This window comes from Sceloporus undulatus, chromosome 6 (assembly GCF_019175285.1).
Source record: "Sceloporus undulatus isolate JIND9_A2432 ecotype Alabama chromosome 6, SceUnd_v1.1, whole genome shotgun sequence".
NCBI lineage: Eukaryota > Metazoa > Chordata > Lepidosauria > Squamata > Phrynosomatidae > Sceloporus > Sceloporus undulatus.
Window position 1 is genome coordinate 58,363,506 of NC_056527.1, and position 23,870 is coordinate 58,387,375.

The window sequence follows — 23,870 nt, forward strand, 5'->3', positions numbered from 1 at the left end:
TGCTTGATCTCTTTGTCAATTGGGAACCATTCTGTTTTTCCATATCCTGTTCAAACAGTTGCCTCTTGTCCTAAGCATCCTTCTGAGGTCGCTAAAATGAGTACCCAGACTGTTGGGGGCAAATTAGCTTACTTGCTAATTAGCTTACTTGCTGTTCACCACTATGATCTTTGGAATAGCGGTATATAAATAAAACAAATTATTATTATTATTATTATTATTATTATTATTATTGATTTCTCACCAGGACTACCAAATGTAGTAGTACTCCTATGTCTTTAAGAGTGTTCCATACCTTTTCAGGATCTATGCTGTAATTATATTTGATTATAGTAACTATTAAAACAGCCAGGTACAAGTAGATGATTCTTCATATGCCATAAATTCTCTGTGCTAGGTTAATGAAGGTTTTAAGCACTGTTTGGAGCAAGAAGGATTACTAAATGAAGTGCAAGTGCTTGGAGGAATATCTGCTCCATGTTAGCTTTGCTTTTGTGTTGTTCTGTTTACCATCTGACAAATATTCTGGAGTTTGTTTTTGCTGTCTTACTACACAGATAAAAAGATTGTTGAATGGTATTAGGATTTTTTATGTGAGCAACATAAACACTGTATGTGTTAGCTTTGAGTAGCTTAATTCAGATATTCCATTACATAGGACATTAATTATCCTTTCCCATTTGCCATTTTATTTTGTATGTCTGCTCTTAATAATAATGTCCTGGATTGCCACTCCAAAATTTGGTAAGAGGAAAATACTGTAATTGGTTATTGGTTGTACACATATAATATTTGTTTTAGACAAAGATAGCAGGTCTGTAGCCTAATGACATGATTTTCTGGCTATCATTATCTAAACTGATAGGTTTGAAAGGCTCAGGATTCATGGATGGTGATGCCTTCCTGTTCTGATAGTCTGCTTTCATAGTGAGTGTTCACTCACGATGTGTTCACTGTGCAGTTACTGTTCTTGCAAATGTGAAATGTTCTGAAGCATCATAACATTCCAGAACCTCTGCTGTTATTTTTCATTCTGGTGGCCTTATTGCTTTTCCTGTAAGGTGCTATGGTATTTTATGTGAATATAATTAATAAACTAGTATTTGAAGGATTATAAAATGGGGATTATGGGGGCCAAACTCCTGTGCTTTGCTTTTTGCAGGACTAGGGATGAAAATTAACTCCCAGAACTAAATAAAAATAATAATGGGGGCTTTATGCACCACAAATTAGGGCCATATGAGCCACATGCCATTCTCTCCACCCCTGCTGTAGAGCAATGAACTCTCTTGGCAACAGATGCTGTCGTTTCCCCCCCAAAGGGATATAACCACTGGAATGGGAGGCATGTGGCACAGTAGTCCTTTCAGTAACCTATTTCTAAACCATTGAGGCTTCTTAAATGCATACTAGCATTAAACTGTTTTAAAGGACAGACCAGAAGTGAAAGAAAATACTGGTAGATACTGGTTTTCTGAGTATGTTGTTTAAAACTTAAATTAATAAATTACATACTTTACCTGACTGTGATACTCTTATTGTATAGTTTTCTTAATTCTGATAGAAATCATTGTCTTATTCATAAACAAGAATACTGTTTTGTGTATACTTTGTTTCAGCTTTGGCAAGTTTGGGCTACGAGAAGACTTGTGTGTTGTTCAATTGTGCAGCATTGGCTAGCCAAATAGCATCAGAGCAGAATCTTGACAGTGATGAAGGCTTGAAAGCTGCTGCTAAACATTATCAGGTATGGGTTGTCTCTTTATTGATACTACACACTTGATTTTAGCCAAAAGGCTGAGAAGCTATTCTTTATTGAATAGAATGTTGGAATTGCTTACTATTAGTTGAGATCTTGATTACCTATTTTAAAATTTCATGTTTATAATGCTTTAGTTGGTTTTGGAGATAACATGGGATTTACTTATGAGGATGGTGGGTTCCACCCTATTCTAATTTGAAACATTTGTTAGTGATCTGTGCTAAAAACTAAAGCATTGAACCATGGCAGTTAAAGTGGATTATTTCTGCAGTGTGGATGCAGCCCTTTTTAGCTTGGCATTTTTGAATCTTGTTCAGATTTCTGTAATTGTACTAAATGCAATGTGGGTGCTTAGAATGGGTCCAGGGGCTCCTCCCCCCTCCTTTTAGGGTGTCAACTGGGCTATATACATTCTCCTTTTAGAGTTTCTAATGGGCTATATACACTGCCCCAAAGGCTAAAACAACAACAATGAAATTGAATTGGTCTGAGTCCATTCCTGGTTTTGAACAGTGGGTGTTTGCAGATGTTGAACACTGCAGAAGCACCTGCAACCTATTTAAAAGCCAACCTATTTAAAAGGTGAATTAACTGCTTTTAGAGGATTCCAGGAGAGGCAAATTATAGTGAGTGAGGCCCCATACAGACAGGCCAAAATAAAACTGCTTTGAGTCACTTTGGAGGTATGCTGTTTAAAGGATGCATGCGTTCTAAGCGTCTGGAAGTTGCTCCAAAGCTGCGCTCCAGTCCTTAGGACTGGATCATGGCTTTGGCATGGCTTCCGGACTCTTAGGACGCACGCATCATTTAAACAGCATACCTCCAAAGTGACTTGAAGCAGCTTTATTTTGGCCTGTCTGTATGGGGCCTGAGTTGGCCAAAAAAAAGGGTGTTTATATAGTGAGTGAGTTGGCCAAAAAAGGGGTCAAGAGCTGGAAAAGCAACTTTGAGAACCCATATGTGACCCAGGGGCCACACATGTCTACATCTTATATAAGTATTAATGTTATCTTTCATGGTGATAATCAGATGTGAATCTATAAAAGACTTTATTTTTCTCTCAAGTTTGCTAGCGGTGCTTTCCAGCACATTAAAGATACTGTCCTCTCTTCACTAAACCGAGAACCAACAGTGGACATCTCTCCAGATACAGTTGGCACATTAAGTCTTATCATGCTGGCTCAAGCTCAAGAAGTATTTTTCCTTAAAGCTACCAGAGGTATGCCATATACTACAGTACTTGGAATTTTTAGATGCTAAAACATTTTTTCTACGAAATAGTTTTGCTTTGTTGATTTTCTCCCAGTACCGGAATCATAGGTGGCTCACACCATGGTTTAAAAAAAGATAAGCAAAAATACTGTGCTATTATATTAAAAAGATAATTAAATAGATTGTCATATTCAAACAACTAAATTAAAACCATCTGAAAACTATTTTTAAAAGACATTGGGTTAGGAAGCATAACACGCTCTCACTTCAGCCTCTTCTTCAGCGACCAGTGAGTTGTCAAACACTTGCTTGAATTAAAAGGCCTTTGCCTGCTACAGTGATGGAGAATTATCTTCCACATTATATGTCTATAGTTCTGATGCTTGAAGAGGGTTTAATGTAGATGCTCACTAAGGGAACGCTTTATGTGAAAACTGAGTGTAAGATGTTTTCAGCTGTACAGATGCATATCTACAGATCTCCCCAAGATAGTTTTAGATGTTAGAGTGGCTTGGAGGAGTACTCCCACCCTTTTCAAAAATGTAAATAGCCCAGATACTCACAAATTAATGTCAAAGCAGTTGCTTAATCTGCATATGTATCTGTAGTCTTCATATTTGGAGGAAAATGCTTAGATATTGGTCTTTCCTAGAAATATTTCAAATCATTGTTGTTCAGTGGTGAGGTGAATACCAGGAGTTTCTGATGCAGCTGGTAAAGCCCTGGCTTATTCCACTGACTTGTATAGCCCCTGACATTCCAGTGTTGCAAGCACTGTGCCCACTCAAAAGCCTTATCTACAGCCACAGCTGAAGATCACTTTGAAAACTGCTGAAGACTGAGAATAATTTCCATCCCCCCATAGATTTATTTTGTCTTGAATAATGTGTGAAATTACCTTGTTACCGAAAATACGATACTTGCATATTTATGCACAGTCTTTAAAGTGTTTGTGGAAAGTAGGCAATTTATGAAGCAACCAAAGCAATAAAATTAGTGTTCACGCTTTTCTGCAAGATTTAACATATTCTTGGAGTCTAGTACTTTTCAAAAGCATTACCTTCTGTAGAGTGTGTACATAGAAGAAAACAGTGACCAGCAACAGCCTTTGAGCGGGACATCAACTGATCTGAGGCTTGGGAACTGAGATATAGCATTCACATAACACCCTAAACAACACACAAGTTTAAGTATGTGTTTCTGAGCAGGGATGTAACTAGAATTTGCAGATATTGGTGAGACTTTCATTGAATTTTCATTTTTTTATCCACAAAGTAGTCAGTAATAACTGGAATTTACCTGCTATAACCTGTTTGGAAGAATTTTGCTTTCTAGAAGTCTTGCACTCTATGATACAAAGATTGGGATGGATTATTTTAAATGCTGGGTCTTCATACATTTCAAAAAGTTAAGACTGTGTTTACTTTTAGAGTGTAGAAAATATTCATAACTTTAAAATGTCTAATAATATGTGGCTTAATCTAATGAGACATTTTGAAGTAAGTTTCAGAAACAAAACACTAACTCAGGTCCTGAATGCATTTTCACAACTGATATCATACTGATTCTAATAGCTTTTATATTACATTTTAGAAAAAATGAAAGACGCCATCATAGCTAAACTTGCAAATCAAGCTGCTGATTATTATGGTGATGCATTCAAACAATGTCAGTATAAGGATACCTTGCCCAAGGTTAGTAGTTTCATAGTAATGTAACCTTAACGGCGTAAAATAGTTGTAGTATGCTGTTAGTTCAGAAGGTTATATTTTTGAGACTGTGACATTCTCAAATATATTATCTATATTTGATGTTTGGAGGGTGAGATGGAATGAGTAAGATGTGGTTGATTTTTTAAATTAAAGTTAATTCCAATTAACTTTTGCTGTGTTTTCTAAAACTTGGAAAGTACATAGAGTCCAAGCTTATTACTGTAGCATTAAAAGTATATGATCAGACAGAATTTCTGTTTTTAGTCAGTTTGAACATGGGATGTTTCTGGCTGTCTTTCTAGGGTTGTGCTCTGTTTATTTCCTTACTAAAATGATTAGAAACTAATGCATGTCTTTAATAGGGTTCATGTTTGTCTTTACTCTGCTGTCCTCTTACACGACCAAGGGACCTTACTTGGAATAGGCTTGATGACAGTATGGATGCTCTTGCTCCTTAATTGCTTGTTTTTCTAAAACATAGAGAATGAGAAAAGAATAGATCACCCCTTAAAAAGAAAATTATATTTGTATTCTGTATAATTAACATTATACAGAATAATTTTTCTTTTTAGACTGAGACTATCAGAATATTCTAATACATAAATATTGGTAGCTTTCTAATTCTTGTTGGATTTCTAAAGTTTGAGTATATAACATGGTGTTTAAATGGTGCTGCTCATTAAGATATTGTGTAAGTGTTATATGCTAACAAATCAATTTCAACTTAGGCAACCCTAGAGAGTGGTGATATCTAAAAGGTCTTATTTCCTAATCTCCTTCTTAGGTCTTATAAATTCAGGGCTGTTAGTTTATTTGAATCTCTTCATCTTTCCTCTGGTCTTCCTCTTTTCCTACCACCCTCAATTTTCCCTAGCATTTTTTTAAATGAACCACTTTTTCTCATGGTGTGTCCAAAATATGGTAACCTTAGATAGCTCTGCTTCTAGTAAAAATTCAAGCATTATTTACTACACCACTTCTCTCTTTTTTTGGTATGGTAGAGTATCCATAAAATCCTCCACAAACATTGTACTGCAAATGAATTGGTACTGATAATTTCAGAAGGGCTGTTTTTCATTTGGAAAACTCATTTGAGTGTTTTTAACTTAAGGAAAAAAGATAGGAGGTTACTCTTTCCTTAAATATGTGCCTAGGCTTCATAGCACAGTTACCGAGAAAGCTCAGAATGGCACAGGGTGCATCTTGAAAGATGTGCTCTTGAAGGCATATCTGCCCGTTTAAATCAGCAGTCTAAAGGTGCTTGCAGCAAACGTACATGGAAGTGAGTTCTGTTGAAATTATTTTAGAGATTTTACTAAGTAATTAGTTTCTGTTTGCATTGCAAAGCTTCTTAATGATACTTTGTGGAACTAGATTGTTGTGTAGCAGTAGCCATCTTTTGTTTTCCATGTGCAATTGAGTAATGATGACTTTATTTATGTGTGCAGCTAAATGAGATGATAGAGTGTACTCCTCTTGCCTCTCTGTGTTGATTTGAATTGAGGAAGAACAACTCTGTGTGGAGAAGTTCTAGCCTAGCCTATTCTCTGCCATTCTGACTCTCCATAGGATTGGGGAAAACTTTCAAAATGTTATCTCGGACCGGCACCAATAGTAGCTGTCTCAGTCATCACATGATGCTGCAGCTGTAGACTTTGAAAAAGTAAGGATTAGTGTTCAAGGTTCAGTTTGTCATGTGCAAGCACTTCAGTAGGGCAGCAGGTAACAGATAATAAACTTCTCTGGTAGATTATTGCAACTGAGAAAATTAGAAGCTTCTGCAGCCATTGTGTACATGTTAATTTCTTAAAGAGCCAGTTTTACATTTTCTTCCATGTCATCAAAGTTGATGTATTCCAGATCTACAGTTGTTAACTGCCTTCAAATTGATTTTGATTTATGGTGACCCTACGAATGAGAGACATCAAAGTCATTCATCAGTAGTCCTGCTCAGGACTTGCAAACTCAAAGCTGTGGCTACCTTGACCGAGTCTATCTATTTGGAATGTGGTCTTCCTCTTTTCCTACTTACTTCCACCTTATCAAGCATTATTGTCTTTTCTAGTGAGTCATGTCTCAGCATGATGTGGCCTAAGTATGGCGGCCTCAGTTTAGTTATCATGGCTTCTAGGGGGAGTGACCAGGCCTGTTTTGCTTTAGGATCTATTTATTTGTCTTTCTAACAGTCCATAATATCTGCAGAATTCTTTTCCAATACTCACCAAATGTACTTACCAGATGTACGTTCACCATGAAAAGTGGCAGTGTAGATGATACTTGGCATTCATGCAGTTATAGTAGTTTCTGTTGTGCTCCTGTAGCACAAAGAACATACCATTATTTTTCTCTAAGCAGACGGGTGCTTGAGCATGTTCGATTATTGCCATCTAAAGATATGAATCTGCACAGATACATTTGAGAAACTCGCTCAAAGGTATGTGAACCTGGTAATTGACAAATGCTGGGTTTTCATAATTTAATTTCTAGCTTTTCCTTTTGTGAGGCTGTGGCCTGTTACAGACGGGCCGTTCCGGCGCCCCCGTCACATGCTAGGGGTTGGCCAAGAACTTGGCGTCCACACCGCCCTCACCCCTAACACGTGACGAGGACGTAAAGATGGTGGCACCCTATACACATGGGTGCTGCCATCTTTACGTGCTGGACGCTTAGCGTCCACACGTTGCATCCCGGATGTGACGCCGCAAGTGCGCATTTTGGCGCTTCTTTGCTGCGTCCAGGAACTGTGTGGTTTGGCTGCTGCGGTTCCTGGACGCAGCAACCGGCGGCGGCGGCGGCAGAGCACCGCTTTTCGCGTTCTGTAACCCGCCTGTGTTTCTTTTGTGAGATTGACTGGCTAATGATTGGTATCTGCACTGCACTTTCTGGTGCATTATTGAGGCTATAATCCTTTTTAAGTAAGCTAACCCAGTTCAGGGATCTTGTAGCTTCTTTGAGACTAATTGTGTGGAAGAAGTGAAGTGCATCTGAGGAAGTAGATTTAGTCTACTAAAGCTTATGCTATAGTTTTATTGACACAGTTAGTTTCAAAGGTGCAGCAAGATCCCTTTGCTTTCTGATATTCCAAACTAACACAGATATGCCTCTGATTTCAACTCAGGGAGTGAGTTAGTTTGGTCAGAATCCTAAACCAATTTAAAATGGCTCAAATTTTCAGTATGCAGAGCAGTACTCATACTTCCACCAAACTTAATCCGTATAAAATCACGTGAGTGTCCTCTTCTACTCATGTCATGTCTTAACTAAACCATTAATTGGGTGACTCTAATGTCCTGTTCTTCTTCCTCTTTCTTCCTGCATCCCATGTTGTCTGTGATGGTTTATGTGGTTGGACTTTTCCCCTGGTCAGTATTTTTATTTCCAGGAGGTGTTTCCGCTTCTGGCTGCAAAACATTGTATAATGCAGGCCAATGCAGAGTATCATCAGTCTATATTGGCAAAGCAACAGAAGAAATTTGGTGAGGAAATTGCAAGATTGCAAGTGAGTAATTATCCTTTAAAAAAAAAAAAAAAAGAAACTCAAAAACTTCAGCATACAATGATTGCACTGGGAAAAGTTTTTTTTAAATATTAGGAAATTGTGGTCCCCCCCCCCAATTTACTTTGTTATTTTAAAGTCTTTCCTCAATTGATATTGGAGACCTGATTCATCCTCATGACTGAAATGAAGATGTTAGTAACAAAATGGGAAGGTTTGGGTTAGCATACTTCAAGATGCAATCTGGGTAAACTACGAGCAGATTTGTGAAATTGTTCCTATAGCTTTATTGTTCTGGTCTGATGGTGCAATACAACAGTAGACCAGAACATCATCAGAACAGTGTGGAAGAAAAGCTGTAGAACAGTGTTTCATTATCTTTTTCTGTATCAACGTTTCCCTAACTTGAAGGGTGGGAGTGTCCTTCCTTAATCCTACTGGCTTCAACATTGATATGAAAATATGTGAATAAATGTGTTTCCACATGCACGTTTTTCTTTGTTCATAATACCAAGCTGTTCATGCTTTTTGTTCTTTTTCTCCCAGAAAAAAAAAACGGATTTTTCCTGTTTCTGCACTGAGTATTTTGTTTTAAAAATAACCCATGACCCTTGAACATAATGAGAACTTTTTTTTTCTGAAGGTAGTATGCATGTTTGAAGGTTCCAGGACAAATATTTTCCTAATTACTATTTACACAGAGGAATTTGGTCTAGCTTAGAACAGAAATACAATTTCAGTTTAGGACACACCTGTATGGCATGAAACTGTGAAAATTTGTTTCAGATGACATTTACAACTTTGTGATAGAAGACACTAGAGTATAAACTGAAGACTGATTAGTTTTGCATAGCAGTACCTTTGTATAATTCTGTAACAGACGTTACATTCTTAATACCAAAAATGTGCGAACTCAGAGATGTTAAGTAAAATTTGTATAGTAGTGAGTGCATGCTTTCAGTTACAGCAGATGTATTAGAAACTAAGTATTAACTTTAACTTTTTGTTATTTTTAATTAGCATGCTGCTGATCTAGTAAAAACAGTGGCATCTCGCTATGATGAATATATAAATGTAAAAGACTTGGCTGATAAAATCAACCGTGCACTTACAGCTGCTAAGAAGGACAATGACTTTATCTATCATGACCGAATTCCTGATCTTAAAGATCTAGAGCCTATTGGAAAAGCCAGTCTTGTAAAAGCTACTCCAGTTACTGTTCCTTTGAGCCAGAAATTTACTGGTAAGTGACATATTACTGCAGGCTAACTGTTAGACCTCAACAGCCACATTGTAGTTTTAAACTATATCCCCCCCCCCCCGGGATAATATCCAGGATGAGGGTGGGGGATACTTCCTTGTTAATCTACAAGAACCATTGTGAGGATGTAAGCAGTTTGGTTGATTTGCCCATCAAATTCAGTGATCTTGTCTCTTCAAATAGGATCATTTATGTTCATTCTTTTTCCTAGTCCAGGTGGATTACAAACATTAAAACAAATATATCTGTAAAAATCACATCATACAAAAGTTAAAATATAATTAAACTGTCAATAGAGCTAAAAAGTTAAAACCATGACCACTGAAACAAAAAAGATAGATAAACAGTACAGCACATTTTGAAAGGCTGTTTCCCCTCAAACATCCTGCTGAAACAAATGCTAATACATTTTCTTGTACTAGAAAGGTTGACTTGGTTCCTCATGAATAACAAATTGGTGTTAAATATACTTGGTAGCTCTGTCTTTCAGAGTTTGTATTGGTGGTTGTAGTGGGGTATGCGGGACTGCCACATTGATGCCGGTGTTGTCTCATCCTTTAGCCACCTGAGCATGACTTCCAGGCAGCCCAGTGATAGGTTTGCAATCTGTCACTATCAAGGTTTGCAATCAGTTGCTTAGCCAGAAACAGAGGGGCTAAGGAGTAAAAGACATGCTGTAGCTGAAGGAGGAAGAAGTGGAAAGAAATGGAAGTCAAGGATGGATGGGTCAGGAGTGACCAGGGCAGCATTAGACCTTTCCCTTCTGAGAGAGAGAAAGAGGGCCATGGGCTGAGGCTCTAAAAGACCTGCTGTGAAGGAGGAGCTAAGAGTGGTGAGAGAAGAACACAAAGAGAGAAGGAAGGGTAGCTTAGTGGGCTTTCATTTTAAGAGTTTCTCCTGCAGTGGAGCCAGCCTTTTCTTCCTTGATTTGTTGGAAAGGCAAGTCCCTTTCAAAAGGTCCAAATTTAACCCAGACTCAGTCAGAAGAGCCTAACACACTGGATCCCACACTTCGAGGTAGTCTGTGGTAGAACCTGATCCAGAAGGGCCTCAGTGCCACTTCATCCTTGATCCTGCTCCGCTTATTTTAGTTGAGAGCACAATCCTGAAGGACTCTGAGACATGGGCCTGATCTTGAAAGTGTGATTAGTTGGACTCTAGCTGTGCAGTAGGAAAGGACTATTGATGATGTGGAAGTAAGCACATTAAATCACTAGAGCAGGAGCCTGTTTTGTGGAGTCTCTTTGGAGATGGATACTAGTATCTATAATGTGCCTTTTTAGTTGAGAGCACCCATGGAAGGGGTAGTACTTGTCACAGTCGCACTATACCAGTGACCTGACATCTTACTGTGAAATTTTGCGTAAAAAAGGAAATGTAAGTAAATCAAAGTGTTGGCAGTTGAAACATGGACATATCTTTCACAGTCTTTTAAACAATAGGTATGAATGTTTAAATCGTCAGAAGTATCTTTAAGTAATATACTAGTTGTATGTCTGTCTTGGGTTGTATACAGTGTCATGATGACATTGCCATGATACCAGGAGGACAATCTGCTTGACACTGCAAGATTACTACTATCTTATCACTTCATTATACTCCAGATTTTTCATTCCTCTTGCTTCGTGAGGTTAAGAAAAGATTAAACCATCTTTAACCTATCTTTTTAGTTAGGAGTATGCCCTGAACAAGTTTACTTCGAATAGAGAAATCCTTTTTGCATATACTTTATCTTAGACTCCTGAACTGGAATTTAGGATGAGTGGGAAGTTGATGCTTTTCCTACTGGAGGATAATGTTATGGGAGTTAAGTCTTCCTTTCCAGAAGGCAGCTTGACCTTTTCCAAACAGGTACTTCTCAGAGGGTTAGGTAGGAACATAAGATTTTTTAAAACCCTGTTAATCAAAGTGTTTATCTTTACAGATTTGTTTGAAAAGATGGTTCCTCTGGTGGTGCAGCAAGCTCTTACCCTTTACAACCAAAGAAAGGCAGAACTGGTTAACAGATCAATAGCTCAGATGAGAGAATCCACCAATCTGGCAAATGGGTAACTTGATTATTTTGATTTCTAAGTTCTGAAACATTAGCTTGTTTCCAGAGATCATACAAGATATCTGCCAAATTCCACCAGTGTTTCTTTTCAATTCCAGCTCTGCATGTTTAAGACATGTCATTCCAGAAGATCTCTAGGCTCATACAGTGTGAACAGTTTGGGATGGTAATACAATAGCTGTAGCATGGGTGAAGGCAGCCAAAGAAGCCCTATCATGCAAGTGGAGTTCTGCTTGATCTTTGGATGCACTTGGCCTAAATTAATGGCAATTAATTCCTGTTGAAATCAACAGGACCTCACTTAGGCATGAGTGAAACGTCAGTGGTACTTAAGTGCAGTCCATTTCACTGTTGTCTGTTGACATCCAAAGATACTGATGAGTACAAAGCTGTTTCCTTTTAGGTTTATTATTACTTAAACTGATTAAAGTGCAAGGATGCTGATTCAAAGTTAATCCAGTTCTTTGTGTGTTGTAGTAAGTACAATCAAGAAATTGGCTTTGACTAATAGTTTTGGGGAAAGAACAATACCACATTTTTTCTTATAAGTTGTTAAGACCATTAGTTCCAGTGAATCATCTGCTTGATGTCAAGTGACTATAAGCTGATTAATAAAAATTAAAATCTGTACTTTCATTTCAGTGTCCTAGCTTCCCTCAATCTCCCTGCTGCTATTGAGGATGTTTCTGGAGATAGTATTCCTCAGTCCATTCTGCAGAAGTCTAAGTCAGTAATTGAACAAGGAGGAGTCCAAACAATTGATCAGTTGATGAAAGATCTTCCTGAATTGCTACAGAGAAACAGAGAGATTTTGGATGAGGTATATTTACAATAATACTAATAGACTGCAATGTTAGTATACCTTACTCCTTTTAAACCAAGAGTGGAAAAAGTGTGGCCCTGGAACACACTGTTGCAGCACCTGAAGCACTACAGGAAAAAAAAGCATAATATTCAGAATTTTTCATTTAGAAACCACTCAGAAATTCCCCCATACATATCAATATAAAATAACTCCACAGCCACCCCAGAACATCTCCCACCACCAAATACTCCATTTTCCTTGCAGTCTTTTTAAAAATAGTTACAGAAAGTGATGCAATATCATGTCTTGCCACTTTGAGAAGGACTTCAGAGGAAAATGGAGGTATTTGAGTTTGCTGTATGTGTGTGGGCTAGTATGGCACATAGGGAAGGGGGAATTTCCCCCTGCCCTCCATCTGTTTTAAGCCATAATAGCATAATATGAGCTGATGAAATTCCACTTTTTATTCCAGATGTTTTCAACTCATAACTTTCCTGACTTTTGGCCTTGCTGACTGAGGCAGATAGAAACTTAAATCCAAAACAAGAGTAAGGCTCCATTTGGGGAAATGAAAAGCCAAATTAGATAACTTACAAGATTGGCTGCATTTGATAAGTTCAGTGGGGAGCCAGCATGGTATAGTTGTTTGAATGCTGGACTCTATGACTCTGGATAGCCGACTCTGAATCCCTGCTCAGCCACTGAGTGACCTTGTACAAATTATGTTCTCGCAGCCTCAGAGCATGTCAAAGATAAACCCCCTCTGAACAAATCTTGGAAAGAAGACCCTGTGACAGGTTTGCCTTAGGGTCATTATAAGTCAGAAACTACTTGAGAGCACATAACAAGAAGACTTCAGTGTGCGATAGACATAAGCACTATTCCTGCCATTTATATGCTTTCTGGGATTAGACATTTAGAGCAACTTTGGAGCCTTTTTTATTCTCTGTGCACTAGAATGGATTTAAGCTTAAAATAATTCAGCTTGTGTCCCCATGAAATTTTAAGGCTTCCAGTTCTAATTTATTAATTTGTGATCTGTTTAGTGGGAGCTAATTTCAGCTGACTTATTTTGGCCCCAGCCTTCTCTTACCTATGACTTGAAGCCACTTCTTTAGGAATAACATTTTTATAAAATCTTCAGTCTCTACGGATATTGGATGAAGAAGAAGCAACAGACAATGAGCTGAAAAACAAATTCAAGGAGCGTTGGCAAAGGACACCATCAAATGACCTTTACAAGCCTTTGAGGACAGGTAATATTTATGTATGCATTCATATTCAGTATGTGTAAATTGATACATTCTGTGTTGAGGTTTATTCCAGAATGCAGTCATGTAGATTTAAAAAAAGAAAAGAAAAAGTAAAGGTAGCTGCATGACATGAATGTCTAGTCGTAACCAACTGTAGGGGGCGGTGCTCATCACCGTTTCTAAGACAAAGACCAGCATCTTCCAAGGATGGTCATGTGGCCAGCATGACTGCACTGAATGCAATTACCTTCCCACTGAGAAGTGATACCTATCTACTTGCATTTGCATGCTTTCGAACTGCTGGGTTGGCAGAAGCTGGGACTAGTCATCCCTTCATGCAGCACTTGGGCCTCAAATTGCCAAACTTCCGATCTTCTGATTATTATTATTATTATTAACTTTTATTTATAAAACGCTGTAAATTTACACAGCGTTGTACATACAATCTTTTAGTTAGACAGTTCCCTGCCCACAGGCTTACAATCTAAAAAGACATGACACAAAAGGGGAAGGGAGAGGTGGTGGGGAAGGGAATCAGGTCCAGCAGTTCTTCTCTACCTCCAAGGCCTGGAACAAGGCAGATGGAATGGAGGAAGGGCTTGGGTTCTTAGGTCAAAAGGAGAAGGGAATAACAGTAGGGAAGGGGGAAAGTCCAGCTCATCTGCTCTCTCACATAGGTCTCTCTTCCCCTCAAGATGGTGGTCGGAAGGAGGGCTCTTCTTCTTTCAGGCGAGGCCTGTTGTTGCTGGCTGCCTCTCTCCCCCTCAAGATGGTGGTCGGAAGGAGGGCTCTTTGTCTTCCAGGCGAGGCCTGTTGCTGCTGGCCTGCCTCTCTCCCCCTCAAAATGGTGGTTGGAAGGAGGGCATCAGAACTGGCATCTTAACCACAAAGCCACCACATTTAGGATGTAGAGGCATCCTAAAAAGGAGACATGACTAAGCAGTTCAACACCTCTAGGCATAAAATCAACATATCATTGCTAAAAAGTGGCTTTATTAGATATCAGTAATATAGTCTAATATAGCAATCCTAATGTAGGGTTTTTGTGTGTGAATTGTATGTATCTTAAATCTAACACCAGTGGAGTGAAAATCCCTGCTAACACAGTTGTGCTGGATTTTAATGTGCTGCAGGCAGACAGTGGTACAAGTGCCATTGCATTGGTTCTGAAACTGCACAGCCGCTAGCCCAAAAAGGGTTGTCCTAGCACAGTGACAAGTTGAATTTAGGTGGATATGTTTTTGCTAACTCTTCAAAAGAAGGGTTGGAATTAGGTAGGAGAGCAATTTAATTTTGGTGGTTGAAAATTCATGAGAATATAAATGCAGACTGTTGGATTCAGTCAGAGACAGTTCAGTATTGCTTATAGTCATAGATCTGGAGATGTTCGAAGAATATTGGCTATTCATCTTAGTCCAGTACTCTAAGGAAGAAATGATCATTTGAATGAGGCAAGGACAGGGACTTAAAGAAAACATCCATTTGGCAGTACAGTGCACTTGCATCATATGCAGGCGCCTTTTATGCAGCTGCCAGCTTACGCTGAAAGCTGTGTGACAGGGTTGCAATGGCATGCATGCACCGTGCTGCACATCATTCACAAGCCCCATTATTTTCAATGTGGCTTGAGCATATGTGCTATTTGCCTTACGCCGAGGGATCCGGAACGGATCCTCTGCATAAGACAAGGACGCACTGTACTTATCTGGTGAAATAATCACTGTCTTCATTGTGTTCCTTGTGGGCTTTTTAGCCTCACTGCTGTTTCTTCAGAGGGTCATACTTTTCAGTGGGAGGAAGCATTCTGAGATTATCTCACAGATTAATTTGGAAGGGACTGAAGTTTAAATATCTGTTTCTCTTTGTAGTTCCATTTACAATTACACAACATTGAGTGAGCTATATATGTATGTATCTCTATTAATGAAATGGTTTAAATAGATTACCTGTAACCCAGACTTGTTACACTGTTAATGGTTTAAACTGGTACTGTCATTCATTGGATTAAAACATCTCTGAACATCAAATTTCCCTTAACTTTTTTGTAGAGGGGGCCAATTACCGTAATATCTTGGATAAAGCAGTGCAAGCTGACAAACAGGTTAAGGAACGATATCAGTCTCATCGAGATACAATTTCACTGTTATGTAAGCCAGAAGCAGAGCTGAATGCAGCAATTCCTTCAGCAAATCCAGCAAAAACTATGCAAGGGAGTGAGGTATGAACAGATAAATTTATTGGAATAATTGCATTTTTGATACAGTCATCAACTATGCTGACATCTTTGAGTTAGAGTGGTTTCGGCTGCTTTAGACTTTGAGGATTACTATTCTGATGAATCTAATTTTTCAAAAATGCTTTTTTGTATTACTTAAGTGCATGGGAGTTCTGTTTTCATGGCTTTATCTCACATTTTTAAAGGCCAATCATAGTCTGTATAGTGATACCTTAGCTGTTACCATCTAATTATTGCTCCTGTTCTGGCAATGACAACATGGTGTAGACATATGCGGTTTGCCTTACCTGTTTGATGATAAAACTTTAGACATTAAAGCAGCCTTGTGGGCTGAACTAACAGAAGAATACTGTTAAGTAGCAGGCACTTAACCCATCTTTCTGAATCAGTACAGTTCTGTGCAGCTAGAGGAAAAAAGGGTTATCAGAGCCTATTATATCTGCTCTGTTAAGAGACCAACTCCTCTGCCGTCTTCAACTTTTCTCAGTAAAGCTGATCAGTTTAGCAGCTGTACACTTAAAAAATGGAACATGAATATGCTTTTTTTCTTATTCCATCATTATACCTCTTCTTTTTTTGTACTACTGCTTTAGCTTGAAAATCTACAAGCAGGAATTCTCGTTCAGCATGGAGTATATATTTTGGCACTTTATAAATGAGTTGGTGATAGAATGTATTTTAAAATTTGAAATGGCATTGCAGAACCTTAATATTGTATTAGGAAACATTATTTTTAAGGCCAAACCTGAGAAAGATGTAGGAATTTTAGAGACCTTCACAGACCTTCAGAGGCTTTGCAGATTGATTAAGGATCATGGCCTGTTTCACTGATCCTCATAACTCCTCTGAAACTATATGCTGGAGAAACATCAGGGTACTATTTTGTAAGCCAAATAGCTGAAAGAGGACAGATGAATAGAGAATATGACAGGCACGGACTTTACTATTTCCATATCCATGTTCTCTTATACTTTGAAGTCATACCTTTTGAGAAAGTAGAGCAGGATCAGATCTTCCATATCTCATCTGTTGTGTTAAATCTGTTTTATGACTCAACAGTATTGTCATTGGTATCTTCCCAAGTCACTTAAGATGCAAATAAGGATTTAATGATTCTAATTGAGCTGCTAATCACACTTGTGTCTTTAATTGTACAGTCTTAATACAGTAGTGGGCAAAACTAGGTCTGCATCTTCTGGTGCGTAATAGAAAGTTAACAAATGCCTCAAAATGCCAAACATGAATAAACATTTTTTTTATTATTATTTTTTGCTTACTAGGTGGTTAACGTCTTAAAATCTTTGCTGTCTAATTTGGATGAAGTGAAAAAGCAGAGAGAGCAACTTGAGAATGATCTCAAGTTAGTAAACTTTGACATGACAACTAAATTCCTAACAGCACTTGCCCAGGACGGTGCTTTGAATGAAGAAGCCATTTCTGTCACTGAATTGGATCGCCTTTATGGTGGTCTCACTCATAGAGTGCAAGAGACCCTGAAAAAACAGGAGGAGCTGCTCAACAACATTCAGGTATTCTACATTCTTTATAACACGTTTTAAAAAATACAGTGCTTGGTGGTTGTTGGTTTAAGGTTGTGTCAACTAGCAGTTTCATCTCTGGGACATAAAGCACATAGTGGATGTTGCTAAAGACACAGTTTGAGGAGATAAGGGACAAGATCCAGTGGTATACTTCCATATTTATTGGTGAACTCCTGGTATCTAACATGTCCTTTTTCTCTCTTCCATTGCAGCCCGCTGTGCCACTAAAATTTGCCAATTTTATTTTATTAATTAAGGAAATGAAGCAGGTTCTGTGGAGAGTGGGGGAAGAGGATTGCTGATCCTGGGGCTCAGCAGTGGAAATACACCATTCTATCTCAACCAGAAAGTTTTAGTACTATGGGTGGCTTGTGTTTTGTGCAATCCTCATTTTCTTTTTCCTTTTGATAGAATTCGCATCAGGAATTTTCTAAGATGAAGCAATCAAATAACGAATCCAATTTAAGAGAAGAAGTTCTTAAAAATTTAGCTGTAGCCAATGACAACTTTGTGGAACTTGTAGCCAACCTGAGAGAAGGCACTAAGGTATAGTAATGTCATATGTGGAATAAGGACTTAAAGATGAATAGTATTACATGTTTGTGTTATCCTTGTTTGTTCCCCTTCGAAATCTTAATTTAAAGTAAGTTCTATCTAATACCAATGCTGTTCAAGTACAGTGGTACCCCGGGATACGAATTGATCGCGTTACGAAATTTCCGGGATACGAAAAAGTTAGATAGGAAAAAACTGTTCCGGGATACGAAGGTTTTTTCGGGTTACGAAATTTTTTTCGGCACGAAATTCAAACGCGCGGCTTTCCAGCGCTAGTGGAAAGCCCTTTTCGGGTTGCGAAATGCATCGGGTTACGAACGGCGCGGCGGAACGAATTAATTTCGTAACCTGAGGTAGCACTGTAAAGGTTTTACAAAAGCTCACTTAATGAAATGTATGCATCATATTTAGGGAGTCTAGTCTAGTAACTACACATTTTTAAAAGGTAAAATGGATTACATTCTATGGAACATAGTACTTTTATAGTACCTGATTGACATGCTCATGTTATAGTATCTAATAAAGATAATAAACATTGTTTAAAGGGAGAGAAATTTTAATTAAAAATGGAATAATATCTAGATGCTTTGAAAAAAAATCTCTGTGGTTATAAATGATCAGAGACAAAGACCCTAACACATACCTGTTCTAATCTGGGATTCCTTTAGTAAGGAAACAGGAAGATAAGGAACAAAATAGTAGGGGGACTATGCATGGCACAGTCTGACAGCTGGTTATAATGCTGTAATCAAAGCAATCTAGGAAGTTCTGGAGTCAAAGACTTTCATGGCCGGCATCCATAGTTTTTTGTGGGGTTTTCAGGCTATATGGCCATGTTCTAGAATCCAGGAAGTTGTTTTTCTGTCTGGAGTCAAAGCTTAGAAATAACATATTAAAATTAATAGTCCTACTTCTAACATTACTTTAGGGTGTGAGGGGGGCAATAAGAATGTAAATGTCAGTTTTATAATTGTAAAAATATTACTTGAGGACATTTTAGTAAGTTAACCCCCTCCACACTTTTTAAGTAGTGTTGACTGTGACATATTATTAATGTGTTTCTGGTAAGAGCAGTGAGTTCTAGTGGAAGAACACCAGTAATGTGTTACTATTTTGGTGTTAGTTTTTGTAACACGTTGCTTTTGAGTAGTATTTCCATGCTTTGTTTCCAGGAAGTGCAGGAGAATGCTTTAAGCCTGGTCAGATGGTTTTCCATGTAACCTGGCATTACCTACTACCATGGTAGTGGTTCTTGATTGCAGAGAATTTCTCACTTGCTGCTTTATCCTTCTAACTGAGGGTGCAAGGGATTGACCTAGGGACCTTTGAATATAAAACCTTATTAGTGACTTGTGATCCATCTCATCCATGTTCATGGTACTGAACAAAGAATGAGAGGACTTGCCCCAAGGGTTTTGCAATCTGGGGAACACAAGGAATATAACAGGAGAAGGAAGAAAATGGAGGCAGGATAAGCAAGAAGGATGTTGAATTATTGCAGTTCTTAAGTGTTACATATAATAGAATATAGAGACTTAAGGGGTTATGTGAAACAATTAAAAATATTGTTTTCTCTCTCATGAAAGCATTACATATGCTAATACTCAATGAAAATTCACTGTTTTCCCTCTTAGTTTTACAATGAACTAACTGAAATCCTTCTGAAGTTCCAAAACAAATGCAGTGACATTGTATTTGCACGCAAAACTGAGAGAGATGAACTTCTGAAGTAAGTTTGCTATATTCTGATATTAGAGAATATATTTCTGTAGTTTGATTTCTGTAGTCTTCAATATAGGAGAGCGTTGTAATAAAAGGAGATTTTGTATTTGAAAATAGTCCAGTGGAAAACTGTAGGAACACCTTGTCTAAATGTCTTTAGAATGGCAACAGACTCATCAAGAAATCCCACTGTTGTCTGGGAGAAATGCCAGCATAAATTCCTCCTCTGTACTTTGTGCTTCATCTGTCCTACATTCTCCTCAGTAGGAGAGAGGGTGCAGAGCAGGCAGTGCTGTTTCAACAAGGTGCCGTCTACAAGAATGCTTTTGCAGCAAGAGACTCAGTTAGGGTCTGAACTTTACATGACTTTGCTTTGCCAGTGTAAGCCCACGAGCCACAAAGCTAGCTAAAGCAGAGGCCAGTTGCCAAGGTTTGTAGCTACTGCTCATTATATAGCCCATGGAGGGGTTAATGAGTGTGTCATCTCTGTCTTTGCTAGTCATTATGCTTTCTTAGGATAGTTGAAAACATTAGCATGGAAAATCTGAGTGTTAGTTCATTTAGTTTTCTAGCATTTTTGACACTTTGGTGTGTTAAGCTTTTACGAATGGGTCCATTTTGATTGTTAAGCTTTACAAAGATGTTAACATTCGTCATTCTGTAATACTTGAAATATGTATGCATGCATTCATAATGTGCATTCAGAAAGCCACGCAAGATTTGCTTGTACTGTTGAGCATGCTTTCCCTTGAATTTTCTCTGAAACCCCCTGTGAATCTCTCTTCCAGTCATTCTTGAGGTGCAGGGAACTTTGTGGAATGGCTGCAATGAGGGAAGGAGGAGAGCAATTATAGATCCCTTGGTTGAGCAGAAGGAACATGTCTGACAAACTGGTTTATGCCTACAGCATAGTTTTAACATTGTAAACAATGTAAATATAATTTTTGGTTTCCTTGGATACTTCTGGATTCTAAAGAATCCTTTAATATTAGGCCTGATGTCTAATGGTTTGGGTCCAGGTTACCTACAGGATTGCCTCCTCCCATGCAGTCTGCCCCATACACTCAGGTCATCTGGTTGACATTTACTCTAGTCAGCCAAGACAAGTTTGATAACTGTCAGCCTGAGAACATTTTCTTCAGCTGCCCCTAGACTGTGGAATGGCCTGCCGGAGGACAGCTGAACACGCTGTCCAAATTTAAAATAGCATTGAAGACCAGTCTCTTCTGGCATGCTTACCCAGATGATTTTTAAATTGTAAACTCTAAATGATGAATTTTAAATATGGATTGTTCTAGTATGTGTATGTTACTTGTCATTTTAAATTGATGTGTATTTTAACTATGTTTTTAAATTGATTTTGTTTATCTGTTCATTGTTGTTGTCTCCCGCCTTGATCTATGGAGAGAGGCGGGTAAGAAATAAATATTGTTATTAATGAATGAATGAATTAATTGAAGATTTGTTTAAGTAAGATTTAGTGTAATTACTGAAGTAATTTCGCCACTTAATTTTTAGCTTTTCTCAGTGGCTTGAGACAGTAAATGATCATCTCAGTTTAAAAATAGGTTTAATGGACATTAATTTGGTAAAATAATATTGTAAGAAGTCATACTATGCTTCACATTTTTGAAATATTTTCCTTTTAAGAGATTTGCAACAAAGTATTGCTAGAGAACCAAGCGCTCCTTCTTTTCCTTCTGTGCCTGCATATCAGACGGGTCCTGCTGGAGGAAATAAACCTCCTCCATCATCTGTTCCAACTCCAGCCCCCAGAACCAGTGTGGTAAGAAAAGTAACAATATAAACTGTTATATGATAAAAGCATTATTCTTGTTCTCATTTCAGTATGTGAGAAAAAGCTTCATTGTGATTCACAAACACACAATCAGTGTTTCAGCACAGGTAAAGTTTTTTTTAAATGAGACAGTCTGTTTTGTGGCGAGTACCATAACAACTTGACACTGTTTCAGCTTCTACTTCCTTTTGTAGTTTTTGGGAGCTGTGAGTGTAGTAGATGTCAAATATAGCAAATAAAATTCTTTTTGATTTCTATACTTGGATCAGCCTAATTCCACTCTCATTTCTAGTCTAATAAACCACAGCCACCAGCACGTCCTCCTCCTCCAGTGATTTCTGCTGCGAATACACTCACTACACCTGGACCAGCAGCTTCTGGGACAGCTACTAGCACAGCACCTTCACAGGCTCAAGGACCACCTTATCCAACATATCCAGGTTATCCTGGGTAAGTGCAAATACTAACAGATAAATAGAGTACAGATAAAAACCTCTCGGCTTGGTGCTGCTATTTTTCAATAATTGAAGTTTTGTGAGAAAAAGATTGGAGATAACTGTTTTCATCCATGTGCTGAGATTCTTCAAAGCATGTATTCGTATCTCTAAGTAGTATTGGTAAGATTGCTGTTTGGGTAATTAAATGGGATGTGCAATAATACATTACAATATATCCTCACCTCTTAATAACAACACTTTAGTTTAGATTTCCATTCAGCTGTGTCTTTCTCCAGGATGGTATAAGCAGCAGTGAGCAATTTTAGGATTGGAGTAGGGCTGCATTATTCCCACAGCCCACAGGAGGCTGAATCTTACCACCAAATTTGTTTCTCTGCAGCTCAAACTTCCATAGCTTCCTTAAGTGTGGAATGAGCATGCACCTTGTTTTTAAAAAGAACTCCTGTGCTGCCGGGAGTGCAGTTTACTTTACAAATGTGAATGTTCCCTGTGTACTGTTGTTTTCAAAGGAAATTTTTATTGATTCCTTTGGTTCGGATAAATTGAAGCTGAGTAGTTTTTCTGTTAATTCTTAATAGAATAGGGAGTTTTGGCCTATTTACTTGGTCTATTTACAGTTTTGTGCACAGTGACCTTTTTGTTTTCAGCGTTGCTCATAGTACTATGTGGAAGGTAACTATGAGTTCTTCACCATGTGTGTATTCTAAAACTGAAGGAGATTAATGGAAGAAAAGTTTCTTGTTCCTTTCTCCCCCTTGCAGCCATCTGCAGCTCCCAGGAAGCTTTTCCAGAGGTTTGGAAGGGGTTCCTGTACAATGTAAATGGAATTGTAGAAGGAACTATTTAGATGATAACTTGTGGGCTGTACAGACCAGCTTGAAGCACCGGTATGGGGGTGTGGCATTTGGATGACGCATGTCCCCACTCTGGTGTTATGATGCCTGCCTGACTGCATGGTGGGTGACATCATGGCACTCCTTTGGCATGGTGTTTATACGACATACAGAAAGGAGTGCTGAAATGTCCTGCCATGGTAGCAAGGGCACCTTTTTGCCAGCTCTGAAAGGAGTGGCATTTTGCCGTCTCTTTTAGAGCCAGCAAAGCGCCTGATCAGGGCCGCAGTGTGCGGTTGCTGCAGCCCTAATCTGGCCCTGAAAGGGCCAGGGGGACACCACTTCTTTGGGGCCGTCTGTACAGCCTCTTAGAATCTCAGCATGATTTTGGGCAATTCACCTGTCCAACAGCCCCCTTTATCCACCCCACATTGTTTAGGAAAGTCTGAGTCCTCCAGATAAGCTTTCCATTTGACAACAGTAATGGGGGAGACTTTCTAGGAATTTTCCTAAAGTAAAATCCAAAATGATATTCCTTTTAGTATGTAGACATCTTGCGTGTTATATACTTCTTATTATATGAGCAAGTTACATCAATCTGGCTTAATTTCAGGCTGTCTTAAAGGCTGCCTCTTCCTATATGAATATGCTGGAGTCTTGAGATCCTAAAAGTGGAGCTTTCTCTTAGTCCCACCACTGTCACAGGCCTGGGTGGGGAGGATATGAGCGAGAGGCTTCTCAGTGGTTGCCCCTAGGGATTACACCTTTTAAAATTAATTGCAATTTGATGATACTTTTATGTTTTTAATTGTATCTTCTTTTAGCCTTGTGGTAAACCATCTCTAGTCCCATCTCTGGAGAAAGGCAGGATATTAAATAAATAAAACACAAGAGAACTGAAACTTGCATATGTTGCTGTGGATATTGATTTGGAACATTGTATTTATAATATCATCCCATTTCATGAAATGAGTGAATGTTGAAGTTTATATTTAATATAATCATATTATGTTAAGGCACTATTGTGGTCTAATCCACATTGCAGAAATAATGAAGTTTGACACTTCTTAAACTGCCATAGCTCAATGCTATGGAATTCTGGGATTTGTATTTTTGTGATATTTCTTCTTTGTCAGAGCTCTGGTGTCACAACAGATTACAAATCCTAGGATT

At 38.4% G+C, this 23,870-nt stretch overlaps 1 protein-coding gene across 2 annotated transcripts in view; it reads left to right on the forward strand.

Moving 5' to 3' along the window:
• Window positions 1–23,870, forward strand: part of LOC121933558 (programmed cell death 6 interacting protein) — a 29,285-nt gene that overhangs the window by 4,210 nt on the left and 1,205 nt on the right. Inside the window, exons 4-17 of one of the 2 annotated variants that reach the window (XM_042473459.1) lie at window positions 1,620–1,747; window positions 2,828–2,981; window positions 4,568–4,668; window positions 8,054–8,185; window positions 9,203–9,425; window positions 11,368–11,491; window positions 12,139–12,316; window positions 13,446–13,557; window positions 15,603–15,772; window positions 17,071–17,319; window positions 17,743–17,877; window positions 19,521–19,615; window positions 21,259–21,394; window positions 21,699–21,856. In XM_042473459.1, coding sequence (XP_042329393.1) covers window positions 1,620–1,747; window positions 2,828–2,981; window positions 4,568–4,668; window positions 8,054–8,185; window positions 9,203–9,425; window positions 11,368–11,491; window positions 12,139–12,316; window positions 13,446–13,557; window positions 15,603–15,772; window positions 17,071–17,319; window positions 17,743–17,877; window positions 19,521–19,615; window positions 21,259–21,394; window positions 21,699–21,856 — 2,095 coding nt within the window. The remainder of the gene's footprint in view (window positions 1–1,619; window positions 1,748–2,827; window positions 2,982–4,567; window positions 4,669–8,053; window positions 8,186–9,202; window positions 9,426–11,367; window positions 11,492–12,138; window positions 12,317–13,445; window positions 13,558–15,602; window positions 15,773–17,070; window positions 17,320–17,742; window positions 17,878–19,520; window positions 19,616–21,258; window positions 21,395–21,698; window positions 21,857–23,870) is intronic. The other variant, XM_042473460.1, reaches the window with a different exon arrangement.